The 16433-nt window shown below is 36.8% G+C and overlaps 1 protein-coding gene across 3 annotated transcripts in view; it reads left to right on the forward strand.

Annotated features, from left to right (window-relative positions):
- The window catches only part of GTF2I (general transcription factor IIi), an 82784-nt gene that overhangs the window by 41219 nt on the left and 25132 nt on the right, over positions 1-16433 (forward strand). For all 3 annotated transcript variants that reach the window (XM_070362679.1, XM_070362677.1, XM_070362678.1), the window contains 5 exons: positions 703-759; positions 2810-2872; positions 10509-10619; positions 12023-12088; positions 14340-14523. In XM_070362679.1, coding sequence (XP_070218780.1) covers positions 703-759; positions 2810-2872; positions 10509-10619; positions 12023-12088; positions 14340-14523 — 481 coding nt within the window. The remainder of the gene's footprint in view (positions 1-702; positions 760-2809; positions 2873-10508; positions 10620-12022; positions 12089-14339; positions 14524-16433) is intronic.

Below are 16433 nucleotides of genomic sequence, written 5' to 3' on the forward strand. Positions count from 1 at the left end.
CTTGGGTTTTGGATGACTTCTTTCCTGTTGATGAGTAAAGTTTCTCCAGTAGGATGAGCCTGTTCACTGTTGAATGCCTAACCTGATACATTGCTTTATGTTCCAGTGTGTAGAAGCAGGCAGATTATATTACCTGAATTAAAATGCTTTTGAGACTAAAGGTAGTATCTTAAGTTTTAACTTCTGCATTTCCTTTAAGTGCAACTTTGATTAAATAATGGGGATTTAGTTTCCATAGCTTCCACCGTAGTACAAATGGAAAGCAAGAAACGTTTTGCAGCCAAACCTGAACTTGTGTTTCTAGACTTGATCGAGTCTTACGAGCAAAGACAGACCTGACTCTGGTGTGTGTTTTTGTGTGTGCATCAATGGCAGATGAGCTTGGCGCTCTGAGACAAACTGTTCTAGTTCTCAAATTCGAATATCTATCAGTAGTTATATTGTGTAGTTCTAGTATCTAATATTAAATCCCCACATCTACTTAGGTTTACTCTATATGTTTGCATTTTAAAATAATTCTTTTGAGTTTTCATACAGAAGTGTTAACAAGTTTTTCTGAATTAGATAATATTGTTTGAATTAACTGCTAAGAAGTTAAAAGAATCAGCTTGTATTTGTGTTTTTATTTGCATTGTTGCCTAGTTTCTCTTCTCCCAGCATCAGTCTTTATTGGTTTATTATATGGGTTTATCTTCTTTTTAGGAAGCCATCATTCTTCAGAGGGCAATGAAGGAACAGAAATGGAAGTACCAGCAGAAGGTTAGATTTGGGAATTTTTACTTTGCTGTGTTTATATTATGTTGTTCTGTACTACAGGGAATACTATCCTTAAAACCTTATTTGGAAATAAAATGATTGTTATGGTATGCCTTCTTAGCCAACAGGTGTTTTTTTTTTAGCCCTAAAGATGTTAAACCTCTTTTACTGTATTGAATAATAAAACATGTGGGGACTAAAATTTAAGTGGTAAGTAAAATTCTTCATGATGCAAAATGTTGCCCATTTTTTTGTGGTCATCTTATGCCATATTTGGAAAGAATGGTTTTAATATTTAAAATTTAAATTATTACTGGCTCTGTTCATATCAGGGTAATGTCGTCTACATAAGATTACTAAAAGAGCGATGATCTGGCTGCTCATTTTTATACCTACAGCCACCCTGTGGACCGCTGTGTCAGCCCGCCATCCTCCTTTGATTGCAGGATTGAATGAATATTCAGCCACAGCTTTTTAAGTTATTGGAATCTTGAGTTAAACCGTTATCATGCAGAATGGCTTCCTAATTTGTAAACTGTTTAGATAGTTCCAAAAGAATTTTTATAGGTTTCTCCCAAGGAAAACGAGTGGTAAGGCAACTAGATCTTATTTTAGAATTATTATTTCTCATATAAGCTGGTCATGTCAAGCCTTATTTTTTTAAGACTAAAAAAAGGAGTCTATTCTGTACCTTTTTATTCTTTATATTTGCTTTTTTTTTTTTTAATCTATAATTTGATATTTTACCCTCTTTGAGTGGCGGGAGTTCCAAAGGTCCCTGGAAAGTTGACTGATCTTTCTAAATTCAGATTTAGAATTGGAGTGTTCTAATGGGCTTCCCGGGTGGCTCAGAGGGTAAAGCATCTGCCCGCAATGCGGGAGACCTGGGTTTGATCCCTGGGTCGGGAAGATCCCCTGGAGAAGGAAAAGGCACCCCACTCCGACACTCTTGCCTGGAAAATCCCATGGACGGAGAAGCCTGGTAGGCTACAGTCCATGGGGTCGCAAAGAGTCGGACACGACTGAGCGACTTCACTTCACTTCAATGGAATACATTTCTTGCAGAAATACTGAGATGCTCATTTAAAATAATATTTTAAATTTCTTGTTGAATTTTTTTAATAGATGATGGTGTTGGTGAATTTTTTTTTGGTTTGTTTTCTTTTACTGTGTGGAGGTAATTAGATATTTCCTCTGTAACAAAATCCTGTTTTAGATAGGCAGTATTTACAAGGAAATAAAACCTGTTTACAAGATGAATCATACTGGTGTTCACTGGGCAATGTGATTTAGATATTAGGCTTTGAATCACTTTATTTTTGAGGAAATTTTTATTGTCATTGCAGTGTTAATAGAGTTGAAGTTAGGTTCTAGTCTTTATTCCTTTACTAACAAGTGAACATAATCTTTGGCAAATCAATTAATCTCTCAACCTTTGCAAAATGAAAGGAGAGTTGATAAAGATACTCTCTAGCTGAGCTTCCAGCACTAACATTCTGATGTACATTTGTTTTCTGTAGTAACACAAATATTTAATTTTATAAAGTACGTTACATGCAAAGTTAGTTAGATGATACAGTCCTGTCTGTATTTGTCACAGTAGTCACTGTTTTGATATGAAGGTTCCCATCGCAAAAAACTTTGTGGTTTAATTTAATAATATAAGCCACTCCTGGTATTTCTGAAAGAAGAGGAGAAATAGTTTTTTTTTTTTTTAACATAATAAAGCCTTTGTATATATCCTAGCACCTTCTAGTTACAGCAGGAAAACAATTTTAACTTCATTATAATCTTACTCCTCTAGAAAGTTTGAGTCCTTTAATGCAGGTAACTTGGTATTGTCTAATAGTTTTCCAGAGTTTTTCTACTTTTTGTTTTCTCTTCTCCCTGTTTAAAAGGGTCAGAGATTTTCATTTAACAAGTATGAGGTGAATTCAAATGACAGTAAAATTTTATGGTAGGCTGCTTTTGGAATATCAAATCCGTAAAATGTTGGAACATAATAGAAAGTGCTTTATAATGAATGTCATTTTAGAATTTTATTTTTTTCAAGATTCTACTCAACATGTCCCTTCAGAAACAAGTGAGGACCCCGAAGTTGAGGTGACTATTGAAGGTTAGTTATCTAAAAGCCTTGATTCCAAAAGTGTACTTCTGGTCATAAAAATTATTTGTCACATTCACATTGCCAAGTATGCATTTCATTCATTTTTAAAGGAAACTTGTGGGAAAAAAAAAAAATGGAAGCATATATGTGTATGTGTGACTAAAGTAAGCACATCCCACAGCACACCCAATGCTCTGGGAGTTTTAGACAGCAAAAGTAAGCTGTGAAGATGAGTGGTGGACCAGGCTATATACTGGTACTTTCTACCATTGGGAAACAGAATTTTTAAAAAGAGAAAACTATGACCAGACCGGCTGCACACAGAAATAGCTTTATAACCTATTACTGAGCTGTGACATAGGAGACTTACTTAGTACTGGGACCCCGGTTGTCAACCTTAGTGAGGTGGAGGAGAAAGTATCAATAGTTCAATTTCTAAAGCGAGTTTTCCCCTTAAAATGCTAACATATAATGTGTCCTTCAAAACTTTTGAAGCAGCAGCTGTAAAAATATTCTAAACTAATGTATATAAAGTTGCTTCAGACCTAGTTTCTTCTTCGGAGATAGCGCATGAATTCAGATGAGCCAGTGTATCCTGCATTATTTAAAGATTCAGCTAATTATTAACAGGAGCATGCCTTATATTTCATAGTTATTAAGTGTACTGATTTTTTCTTTTTTATCTCACATGACTCCTGTAAATTTTTTTCTCCTCAAAGTGATTCTTTTCTAAATCAAAAATGTTGTTAACCCCCGCCCTGCTCCAGTGTCCCTGTACTCAGCGGTAGATGTCACTTTATTGTGAGATCTAAAAATAAGCTAGATGTGTCCACATGCATTTACAGGTGTTTTCAGTGTACAGCTTTATAATGAGCAAGTGAAATACACACATACCACATTTCCCATAGTGTTTTTCCCGTAACTTTACATCTTGGTTCTTCACTATTTTGTTTAACTGCTGCATAACCTGTCTTGGTTTGCCATCTCTGTCTCCTTTTCTTCTTTGTTTATAATAGCCTGTCCTCTCCTGGTGTCCACTGGTTATCTATGGTGTTTGGCTATTTCAGACTAGTGAAAACGTTTGTCTTCATTGCTTCTAAATTATAAGCTGATCGGTAGCTTTCGCCCAGTATCAGAAATTTTCTCCTATTTTGCATGTTAACATCTCAGTTAATTTAATATACACATTTTATCATTAGCATAATTTTACTAACCTAAAATTGTTTTGAATTGTTTCTAGTCTAGCATTTAATAATTTAATTTATTCATTTAGTCATTCATTCATTTATTCATTGGCCACACAAGGCAGCTTGTCGGATCTTAGTTCCCCAACCAGGGATTGAATCAGTGCCCCCCGACCCCCTGCAGAGGAAGTGTGAAGTCTTAACCCCTGGACTGCCAGGGAAGTCCTCAATAATTGACTTTAAATTAGAAGCTCAATTATGAGAAGAAAATCTAGATTATATAATATCTAGATATTATAAATTAAAATTATAAGTTAAAATCTAGATATTATAAATACTCAGAACCTTTTCCTTCCTATAGAGATAAGAAAAGTAGATGATGATTAAAATTATGAGCATAGGGACTCCCCTGTTGGTCCAGTGGCTAAGACTGAGCACTCCCAATGCAGTAGACCTGAGTTGAATCCCAGATCAGGGAACTAGATCCCACATGCTGCACTAAGATCTGGCACAGCCAAATAAATATTTTATAAAATTATTAGCATAAACCTTTAAAATAGGACTAGTAACCACATTGATTCATCTTAAACCTTAAAACCCATAAAGGCTATATTAGAATTGCTTAGAAAATAAACACTTGGTTTTCATAGTGTAAACCTTTAAAGGGATGTCAAAATAATTAAGACATCAATAGCTTACAAACCTGAAACGTGTGTCAGTCTTTTCAGTTTTCATTCTTTGAAGGGAATGATAAATCCCATTTCTTTTAAACTAAGACATAGTTCCAGAGTGTTGATTTATCATCCATATTTTCCAACTAGTAGAATTTTGCTATTGAGGCTGCTGCTTTATGTTCAGAAGACCAGAGAAATACCAGGTCTGTGTAAAGTAATTACTTTTCCTAGTAACATTTTCCATGGGATGTGTGCTCACAAACAAACTATATACCAACTCTAATTAAATTGCTAATTAATTGTTATCCATACATTATGGAAGGTAAATTTTAAGTCTTTGATATTAACAAGGAAGGTCAAATGAGAACTGACATCCACATCTTTTTGATAAGTATATTGTATTTTTTTTTTTCTAGAAAGACAAGTACAGATGGTAGAAACTAGAAAAATATCCACGGTTAGAAAATTAAATTTTGATACATTCTAATATTAGAAAAATATATCACGCATTGAAATGTTAACTTTGAGATCTGAAGAAAGACCTCTAGTGTAATACGCTTAGTAGCAGGGTGGCGGGGAGGAGCCTCCTTTCCTGAACAAGGCACCTTTAAAAGGAGAAGTGTACCTAGAGGACTATGTTAGTTTTCTTTAGGAAAATCCTTGTTCTTGAAATAAGACAATCCTGCTTGCGTGGTGGTGACTTTCGTTTTCTCCTATTGTATATTCCTGCATTTCCCAAAAAGTTTATAGAAAAGCAAAAAGAAACTTAGTCTTCAAGTGAGTTTTGTAAGGTTTTCCACATTAGCCTTGATATCTTTATTTGCCACTATGTGACTGTTACTAAGGGTCTGATTGAGACCGATGCAGACACGTTATCCTGCAGGAAACAGTCCCCTGAGCTGAGATCTGCTCTTCCATTCGCCGCTGCTCCGTCTCGCAGTCGTGTCGCACTCTTCGCAGCGCCATGAACCGCAGCGTGCTAGGCTTCCCGTCCATTTGTGCTGGTCCGTTTGTTATCGAAGTCAGTGGTGCGCGTGTGGAAGCTCTGTGACCTCGGTTTGGGAAATGTCTCTTAGTTATATGGCTGTGCATGCCTTGATTTCATAAACACCATGACTTCGTTTTTGGGTAAAATCAGACTGTTGTCAGGTCTTTGGCTTAGGCATGTGTTTGATAAGGGCAGAGAAAATCTTGCCTCAGAATTATTTGAAGTCTGGCTGTCATGAATGAGCTGAAGATGGAAAGTATTGTGCTTTAAAAGAGATTTCCTTATATGCAGTTCATTTTCAAACATTATCCGCATCTTGAGCCATTCACACGTGTTTATTTGGCTGAGGCAAAGCCCCCTGATTATTATTATTTGTCTTCAGATTGCTTTTAAATAGATTAAAAGGGTTTCATGTCTTCTTTTTTTACAATTTTTTAAATTTCATGTCTTCTTAAGTAAAACTGTTTGAAATTTAAAGTTTTCTTCGGTAAATAAATTAATTACATAAATATTTACACATAGGAATGCAGTTCATAACACCGCATTATATATACATGGACTACTCTTTGGATAACACTGCTTTAGGGTTTCAGTAATTGGATTTCATCCTCTCATGGTATCCTTTTTTGTGTGTGAAATTTAGAAATTTTTGACTGTCGCACATAACTTTCAGGATTGTGCTATTCAAACGTTCATTTATCAGTCCACAAATATCAGACACCTTGTATGTACTGACGGCTGGAATAAGTGTTAAAGATTTTGGAATGAACAAGATAGGCAAGTCCATTGGAGGGTTTTGAACAGGGAAGTAATAAATTCTTTCTTTTTGAAGAAACAGGGCCACTGTAAAGACTGAGAGAGCAGATCATAATGGAAGCAAAGTGATTATGGTTACTCAGAAGGAGATACTTTAGAATTGCGTGGTGACAGTAGGAACAAGGAGTGATTGAATTCAGGGTATTTTGAAGACAGAGCAATTGTCTTGGTTGGTTGTTGTTTAATTATTCTTATAAATGTTACTTGAGAGTTTGTAGAATCTATATAATTGGGTATGTTATCATTTGAATATTTTATTTTTAATTTTATAGTTGCTAACAAATCACTTAGTTGACATCCAATTATTACATAAAAATTAGACTTTTGGAGGTGTTAGGACCTGGATCCATGGGTGAAAAATGCCATTTATTAATTTGAAATGTGGAGGGTAATTAATAGCTCCAAATAATTTCAAGAGAAAGAGTACCTGATTTATTTTTATTTCATTTCTTTTAGTTTGAATAGGTGTCAGATTATTTGATAAAATTACCAATTTGATCATGTTGAAAATAAGTATCAGAAAAAAGAGTTTTTATATATTAATGCATTCATCAAGAATTAGATAAATTCAGTAACACATTTGAGCTCTGATTTCTGTGTTCTCTATGGGCATATCTGTAAGTAGTATGTGGCAAAAAGGAAAACCAGGTTTTTCTCAATAGAAATTTTGAATTGGGGACTATCTCTGCCCTTTTTTCATGGGGTGGGAGGCTTGTTTTTAGCATGCAGCATAGCTAGGCCATATTCCTCACTCATTTGCAGCTTTTGCATGCTGAAATACCTTGAAATACATTTTATAAGCTTCTAGTTTTGAAGATATAAACATTTTTAGTTTGGGCTTCAATTTGAAGCATCCAGAGATGCGTGGTTTTTTTTTTTTTTTTAAAGAAGTGATTGTTTATAATGTGGAAGCGCCATGATAATTAGAAAACAGTGCTCCCTGCTGAACTGATTGTTAGAGGCAGACTGATTTCTGCGACAAAGAAATAATTTTAATCCTTTGTGAAATGGATTGTGAGGTCAAGAGTAACGTTTCCTCATACTTTCCCAGAATCAGTTTTTTGCTGCAGTAGTGGAGAAAAAAAAAAGGTGTGTTTGAGTTCATAGCTCTTCTTGACGTAATTCCATATTTCATATAAATTAAAACACCCTTTATAATTATGTAGTAAGTATATGAAATGGGTTAGTCTTTTAATAGAATTTATGTTGTGGTATTTTATTATCACAAATAACTTCATCTGTTCACATTTAATAGATTGACTTCATTATTGTCTCGAGAGAAATGTGATAAATGCTTTTTAATGTTTTACAGTCTTTGTTAAATCACTTGTTAACTTGTTAAAAAATACTCTACTAGATTTGTCTTTTTTCTAGTTATGGTCAAGGAGGTTATTTTTATAAAATATATTTAGACTATTAAATCCTTTTGTATTAAAGTAAGTTAATCTGATTCAAGAAATGTGGTTGTTGGACACTAAAGAAAAGCAAAGCTCTCTTGCCCTTTCCCCTTCACCTCAGTGTCAAACTTCTCAGATTACAGTTGGGATGAATTTTGTTACCATCATAAGCTATATTTTCTTTTTTATATTCTTTCAGTTTTCGTTTTATCTAATTTAATAATCATTTAAAATTTCAATTTATAGAAATATTTAGGCTATATTAGCCTGTAAGGAAAATCGTTTTGTTTTAAATATCATTGCTTAACGTTCATAAAGAAATACACTGAACAGTTAAAATGCTTGGACAATATTCATAGGTCAGATAAGTATATTTCACTTTATCCTTTGCAAACTAGCCTAAAAATATTCTTTGGCTTCTAAAAATCTCTTTGGAAATTGGAAAAGAAGGATTTTGTCTGTCTGTTTTCAGAAACCAAATATTGGAGATACCTAATATGTTTTCCAAAATACATCTACGTAGGGCATTAAATAATTAGGTTCAAACCTATTATGGAATGTTTTGACTATTTTTAATCCTTGTACTAACTTATGAGCCCAGAATTCTTCATAGTCAAGTTTTTATTTTACTGGTAGTTCGTCATTTCAAAATTGTTCTTTTCCACAGATTTTTTTTCTGGTTTTGCACGTGCTTTTCTACAGTGGAATTGAACACTGAAAGGTTTTATAGTGTCGTCTGTTGTTATATGGTAACTGTTGTCTGAAGTAGTATCCGTTAGAGTAGCACTTTAAGATTTGCCAGCGCGTGTGCTGTGCTTAGTTGCTCAGTTGTGTCCAACTCTCTGTGACCCCATGGACTGTAGCCTACAGGCTCCTCCATCCTTGAGATTTTTCAGGAAAGAGTACTGGAGTGGGTTGCCATTTCCTTTTCCAGATTTACTGGCATGTAAATAAGTCCTAATATGACTTTATCTGGCCCCAGTGACTCAACACCTTTTTCTCCTGTTGGTTTGAATGGTCAGTAAATGATTTCAGGTTTTTAGAAATCTGTTGACATTTTCTTTGGCCCTCCATATCTCCAAGCTTTAACCAACCATGGATGAAGAGTATTGGGGAACAATTTTTTAGCAAGTTCTACAAAGCAAAATTTGAATTAGCCACGTGCCAGGGAGCTATCTGTCCAGCACTGACATTGTCTTAGGTATTATAAGTAATGTAGAGATGGTATGAAGTATAAGGGAGGATGTGCATAGGTTATATGTGAGTAATATGCTAGTTTTATAGTGACGTCAGCATCCGTGGATTTTGGTATCCACAGGGTTTGTGGCACTAGTCCCTATTAGCCTGTAAAGGAAGAACCCACAGTCAGTGAACAGGAGAATCAGTGTGCCTTGTCCTCTGATGCTATGAGAGGAATGACATTTAAGTATTTTAGGCTTACGCGTAGATTCCCTTGATTAATATACAGAGTATATAAAAGTCACCCATTGCTGTGCCAGGCAACATGGCGTATGATGCTAAATTTGGATTTCATGTTATTCTTTGAGAGCTTATCTATTAGTTAATAGCTTAAAGAATTATATTCATGATCTCATAACATAGTTAAGTCTGTAACATTCTCTGATCCTGTTTGTTAGCTATAAAATGAGAATGAAAATTACCCTGAAAAGGGTAATTTATTGTATCTTATGGTATCTCTTTGTTACTGCTGTTTCCTTTAACTCAATAATTATTTTCTTCTTCATTCCAAGTTTAAGTGTAGATTTCTTAAAATGATATTTTCAATAATTTACAGATGGTGTTTGAATAGAAATCTTAGTCGTGTGCCAACTGGTATTTTCCAGGGATCAGAAGAATATGACAGTGACAGCTTTTCTTACTTGATCCAATGTCCTTAATTCTAGCATCAAATATACTGCAGCATCATAGCAGAGTTGAGTTGTAGTGATAGCTACAAAGAAAGCTTACTACAGATTTCTTGGGTGGTCTATATTCTGTGCTTAAGTATATGATCTCCATACATAGGTATTGTATCGGATGAATCAACAATGCTTGTTTCACAAATAATGTAATCTTATTTCTTTTAGTTTTGTTTATTGAAAGTTATCTGTACAGTTAGTTATCTAACCTCCTTTATGTGCTTGAATATTGTATAAGTTTAAATATTTTTCCATTCAAGCTACATATTCTTCCCCCTTCCTTATATATTTGTATGGTTTCCTTAGCTGTCTCCATTGAAACCTTTTTCATGAAAGACTTAAAGTACACTATAATTCTTGACAGCCCTCTGAGAGGAGTTAGGAGAAAAGGAAATTTCTAATGACTTAATTCAAACTAATTTCAAGCAAATTGAAAAAAGAAGACAAAGGAAAATGAGGATGATTCACTTGATCAGCTCCCAGAAGAGTAGGAAAGCTGGAAATGTAACTGGGAAAAAATGATGCTGAAATGGCAATACAGAAATTAACAACTGACGTTCCAATCATACTTAAACCCCCCACGTCTTTCAAGTGTTGAGATCTTTACAGGCAGTGGCTGTCGTTCATTTTACCTGTCCCTCCAGTGATGATGGTTTTCTTTTTCAAGATGATGACTATCCTCCACCTGCCAAGAGACCAAAGAGCAGTGAACCTCCCCAGCCACCCGTCACAGAACCTGCGAATGCCGGCAAACGGAAAGTGAGGGAGTTCAACTTCGGTAAGATCCCGGTTAAGTGTGGTATCCTCCGTTGTTAATTAGAACTAGTAAGCTTGATGAAATTCACTGGTGATCCAGTAGTTAGGACCACTTTCACTGCCTGGGCCCAGGTTTGTAGTCCTTGGTCAGGGGAACTAAGAGCCCGCAAGTCATGGTACAGCCACCAAAAAAAGAAAAAGAATGGGCAGGCTTAAAAATCATTGTTACTGACTTAGTAATTCAGTTATCTGTCTGAGATTTAGACCACTTTTTAATTTCAGATATAATTTTTTAAGATTGATTCTATTTTCTGGCTGTGGTGGGGTTGGTTGCAGTGCACGGGCTTCTCTTGTTGCCTTGCACAGACTCTAGGGGTCTGGGCTTCAGTAGTTGTGGCTCACGGGGTCAGTTGCCCTGCAGCATATGGGATCTTAGTTTCTGGATCAGGGATCAAAGCCACATCCCCTGCATTGGCAGGTGGATTCTCAACGAATGGGCCACTAGGGGAAGCCCCAGATAGAATTTTGATATTAATTTTCCTTGCTTTGTGTAACTACTAGCCTCTAATCTAATCAAATCCCAATGGAGACAGTGTATCCATTTGAAGGGACTAAGTGAAATATTAGTGGCAAATTGGGTTTGTGATCCTTATTTTGAATAGATAGAACAGTTAGCTGTACACATTTTAAAAAATAGCACTTTAATATATTTTAACTTGTCTTTAGTCATAATTACTGGGCTTCCTAGGTGGCGCTAGTGGTAAAGAATCCACCTGCCAATGCAGGAGACGCCAGGGATACGGATTCAGCCCCTGGGTGGGGAAGATCTCCTGGAGAAGGAAATGGCTACCCACTTCAGTGTTCTTTTGTGGAAAATTCTATGGACAGAGGAGCCTGGGGGCCTGTAGTCCATGGGGTCACAAAGAGTCGGACACGGCTGAGCGTGCATGCAGCGCACCACACCCATACTAAGTGTGCATGTGTTTTTAGCATGCTATTAGGAGTTACAACTATGCACAAACTCGTATTTCCATACAACTCCGACACGTGTTGGAAGGTTTCCTGCACAGTCTTGGTGACTCTCTCTCTCATTTTTGCCTCACTTTGTAGTGTTTAATTGTATGGGTCTTTTCTGCCCACCTGCTTTAGAGAATTTATGATTTTAAAAAGAAGTACTCAGTAAGAAGGGTTTTGAAAATAAACTTTAAACACCCTAACTCCAATCTCTTATTGAACCAATTATAAGTACCAAAAAAAAAAAAAAAAAAACAGTTCTTACGAAAGCAGTAAAATTATGTAGACTGTTTCAAATTAGGATATATTATGTAGAAAATAAGTCTTGAGATGTTGGGTCATGTTAAGAGCATATTAGTGCCCCAAACAGGGATTTATTATTGAGTTTTAACTTTTTCTCTAAATTTTCAGAGAAATGGAATGCTCGAATTACTGATCTGCGTAAACAAGTTGAAGAGTTGTTTGAAAGAAAGTATGGTAAGTCTTAAACTCAATAATTCTTGTGACATTTTGTTCTCGAGCTTTTTATCATTGGACTGTTATCTAACATGAGCAAGTCCCATTCTACCAGTGTGGTGCCTGCCTTTTTTAATCTGTCCCTGAGAAGGCCGTGGATGGTGGCTATCCAAATCTTAGAAATTTTGTTTCTAGATTAGAGCAAAGCTTTACAAGAGTTTCCTTTATTTAATTGTCAACTCATACTTCCTGTTAACTTTCAGCATATTTGAGAGTTTGTTTATATATATTTGTTGTAGACTTTGATGCAAAGCATTTTAAAACTCTGGTGTCCAAGCCGTCGTGTCATGTCACCTCTCAAAACTTTTCACTGAACAGTGCTGAGTTCAGTGAGAGGAAGGTGTTCTCTTAATCTGTTGTATTGTCACACCTAAGAACATTGTATGTACTTTGTAACACCCAACTGCATTTACATGTCCATTATCATTTAGACAGACTGACTCTGTGTAGTTTAATAAAAGTATCAGCGTCTGTTCCTTCTATTTGATGTGTAACACTTCCCATCCTTTTGGCTTTTTGCACCTGTTGTATTATTTTGCTCTTGGATACATAGTGAAGTTGAAAGTGAACCAGTGAAGTTGCTCAGTCATGTCCAACTCTGCCATCCCATGGACTGTAGCCTACCAGGCTCCTTCATCCATGGAGTTTTCCAGACAAGAGTACTGGAGTGGGTTGCCGTTTCCTTCTCCAGGGGAGCTTTCCGACCCAGGGGTTGAGCCCAGGTCTCCTGCTTTGCAGGCAGACACTTTACCACCAGCAGGGAAGCCCTCTTGGATACATAAATCTTATAATTTCTACATTTCGGAGAAATGTTCTGCTTCAGTTATTTTACTAAAAAATCCTTTTTACAAAAGCATATTTAAAAAATATTGGGGGCAAACTGTCCAATGGAGAATTAAGCTCAGTTTGGGCTTCCCTGGTGGCTCAGAGGTTAAAGTGTCTGCCTGCAATGCTGGAAACCTGGGTTCGATCCCTGGGTCGGGAAGATCCCCTGGAGAAGGAAATGGCAAGCCACTCCAGTATTCTTGCCTGGAGAATCCCATGGACGGAGGAGCCTGGTGGGCTACAGTCCATGGGGTCGCAAGGAGTCGGACACGACTAAGCGACTTCACTTTGCAAGCAGTTATCACTTTCGGGCTGGATGACCACTTCCGTGGAGAAGATTGAGGAGGGCTTAAGGGTCTATAGCGCAGTGTTTCTCAAACAGGTTTAGGATTCATCCACGGCTTTTGTTCCGATTCGGTAGGTCTGGGATGGTTTCTTCCTTTCTTCATTTCTAACAAATCTTATAAGTTTCCAGGTGATGCTGGAAACTTACCCACCCTTCGAAGAGTGAGGCTATAGAAGAGATGTGTGGGCAGTGTTGTGGGAGGGTAGAAGTGGTGTAGCGGTGATGGCGAAAAGCAGGCCCAAAGATTCTCTGGAATTTGTTGGGTAGAGAAAGGGGAAGAGTAAAGGTGTAATGGTGAGCTCCTGGAAGACAAGACTGTGTTTTTTGTCTTTGTATTCATACCATCTAATTGTACCCTGCAGAACAAGAGCTCAGAAATATACAGTAAGACTAAAAGTGTTGAACTTGTTCAGAGAATGGCAGATAACCTGGTGTGGCTGTCCCATATGCACTTGGTGAAAGATGAGGTTAGAATGTACTTGATGTGAGGGTAGGAGCTCAGTGTTAATCTGTTCACCAGGGTATCTCTGGAGGCTGGTACAGTGCCAGCCCGTGACAGGGCTCTGGAAAACAATCTGGACAATCCTTGTCCAGTCCTTGGGTAGGAATGACTTAGTCATTGGGGAGAACAGAGGCTGAGCAGTCGAGAAAAATAAATAAATAAATAAATAAAATAAAAAATATTGCTTCTTCATTATATGCTGTTTGTACTAGCTGATATTAACTGGTATATTTTTCTGGATTCATTTGTGGTTAAAATTTCAAAGGAAGGTCTGCCTCTATCTATATTATTTCAAAATAATATATTGTTAATATATCCTTGCAGTTTGGGTTAAGTAACGTACTGACATCTTTGGTGTTCTTTTCCTTTCGGTTCTTTTGTGCTATTTTTCTTTTGATGCCATGATAATAAATGGAATTTTAAAATAGTTATAAAAACTACAGAGTAATATCGGTGTATTCGAGTATTAGGCTTTTCTGCCATCTGTGCTGAATCCTTGTCACTTCATAATTTTTTCCTTTCTCTTTTTACCCTTAAAGCTCAAGCTATAAAAGCCAAAGGTCCTGTGACGATCCCGTACCCTCTTTTCCAGTCCCACGTGGAAGATCTTTATGTAGAAGGACTTCCAGAAGGAATCCCCTTTAGAAGGCCATCAACTTATGGAATCCCTCGCCTTGAGAGGATATTACTTGCAAAGGAAAGGATTCGTTTTGTGATTAAGAAGTAAGACTCTTAAACTTTTTCTTTGACCTTGATTATTGCATCTTTTTATATTGTTGACATATACTCACTAGCCACTGAAGTGAAGTGAAGTTGCTCAGTCGTGTCTGACTCTTTGCGACCCCGTGGGCTGTAGCCCGCCAAGCTCCTCTGTCCATGGGATTTTCCAGGCAAGAATACTGGAGCGGGTTGCCATTTTCTTCTCCAGCAGATCTTCCCTACCCAGGGATCGAACCCAGGTCTCCTGCATTGTAGGTAGACACTTTTACCGTCTGAGCCACCAGGGAAGTCTGCTAGCCACTAGGGGCTATATTTAAAGTAAGTTGTTGTTTTATTTTCTGCTTTTCAGTGTGTCTGTGTGAGTTTTGACAGAGTTGGCTTTTGGAATATGCACACCTGTCCAAACCTGACTGACACACAACCAGTATTTTCTTTTCCAGTTTTTTGCTAAGTATACTGAAGAAAACACTGAAGTATGACTGTCTTACTTTTTAGGTCTGAATTTTAAAAAACGTATGTGGAAATAAAGTAGGTTGTAAAAATAAACAATAGAAGAATGAAAAGAAAGAAAATAGCTGAATGCTGTAAGTTCTTTAGTACTGACATAAGGGTTGTAGCAAGAAGGTTTTTTTTTTAAGTACGTGTATCATTTGGAAGTGTATCTGCTTCCATTTAAAAATGGCAACCGCATAACACATTTCCATATTTTCTACCAACTAAAATTTTATTAAGATTACAATAAAAGTTTTAAAAAGCTATCAGGACATTTATCAATATATTTAGCAAATGTAGATGTATGGAAACTTTCTCTTAGCTACATGAAGCAAGTATTAGATGCATTTGTAAATGGGAACAACTGGAGACTAATTGTTTTTGGAAATTATTAAATATAATTGCTGAACTAAATTTTCAATGAAAAGTCTAGAAGATTTGTTAGTATTATAAATTATAAAGATGATATTTACATGAGACATGAGAAAGACTAGTGAGTCCTTATCTAGTGACATCTGTTTGTTGTTGCATCGCTAAGTCATGTCCAACTTTTTGTGACCCCGTGGACTACAGCTTGCCGGGTTTCCCTGTCCACTATCGATCTGGAGTTTGCTCAAACGCATGTGACATCTGACTTAATGTGAAAAGAGAAGGAAAGTGTCAAAAACGCATAGCATTTATTTTCCAAGCCTAAAAATACGTGTGGAGCAGGATAAATGAGAAGAAAACAAAGATATATGCCTAGTCACATTTCATAAAGTTTCAGTGCCCTAAGGATAAAGGCAGAAGGTTCTAGGTTCCAGAGAACAAAACCATGTCACAATAAGGAATGAAAATTACACTGACGTCATATCCTTGGTTTGAGCGGTAACAGATATAGCACTGTTAAGTCATTCTTTCCAAGTTCTATGTGAAAATGAGTTGAACCTTCAGTTCTGTAGCCAGACAAACATGTATGAAATCAGAGATTCCAGCATGAAAGAGGTTGGGTAGCAGTTGGGATGTCTCCAGCAGTAAATAACAGAAACCCTCCTTCCGGTTGGACTGATATTGTCAGTAAGCTTCTTATCTCACCTAGCTGGGAGATAGGAGGATTAGAACAGTGAGGCTCTGCTTCTGCTTCTCTCCAGATTCTTCCTCCTTATGCTGCTAGCTTCCTTAGACTAGTTCTGAGTTTGGATGCAGCAGTTCCAGGAATTGCAGCCAGACGCATCTACTGAGGAGAGGCGCATCTACTGAGGAGAGGCGCTAGCTGCCTGTGAGAGCAGGAAAACCCGACTTCCCTTTGGTTCAGTTTGTGTCAAATTCCTCAGTCAGGCGCAGGCCTGGGAATGAGAACACCATGATGGGTTTATTCTGTAGTCCTCACTTTTCAGTGGGGGTGGGGAGAGGTTCACTTATATACGTGACTTTGATTCTTA

Source organism: Bos mutus, chromosome 25 (assembly GCF_027580195.1).
Source record: "Bos mutus isolate GX-2022 chromosome 25, NWIPB_WYAK_1.1, whole genome shotgun sequence".
Classification (NCBI taxonomy): Eukaryota; Metazoa; Chordata; class Mammalia; order Artiodactyla; family Bovidae; genus Bos; species Bos mutus.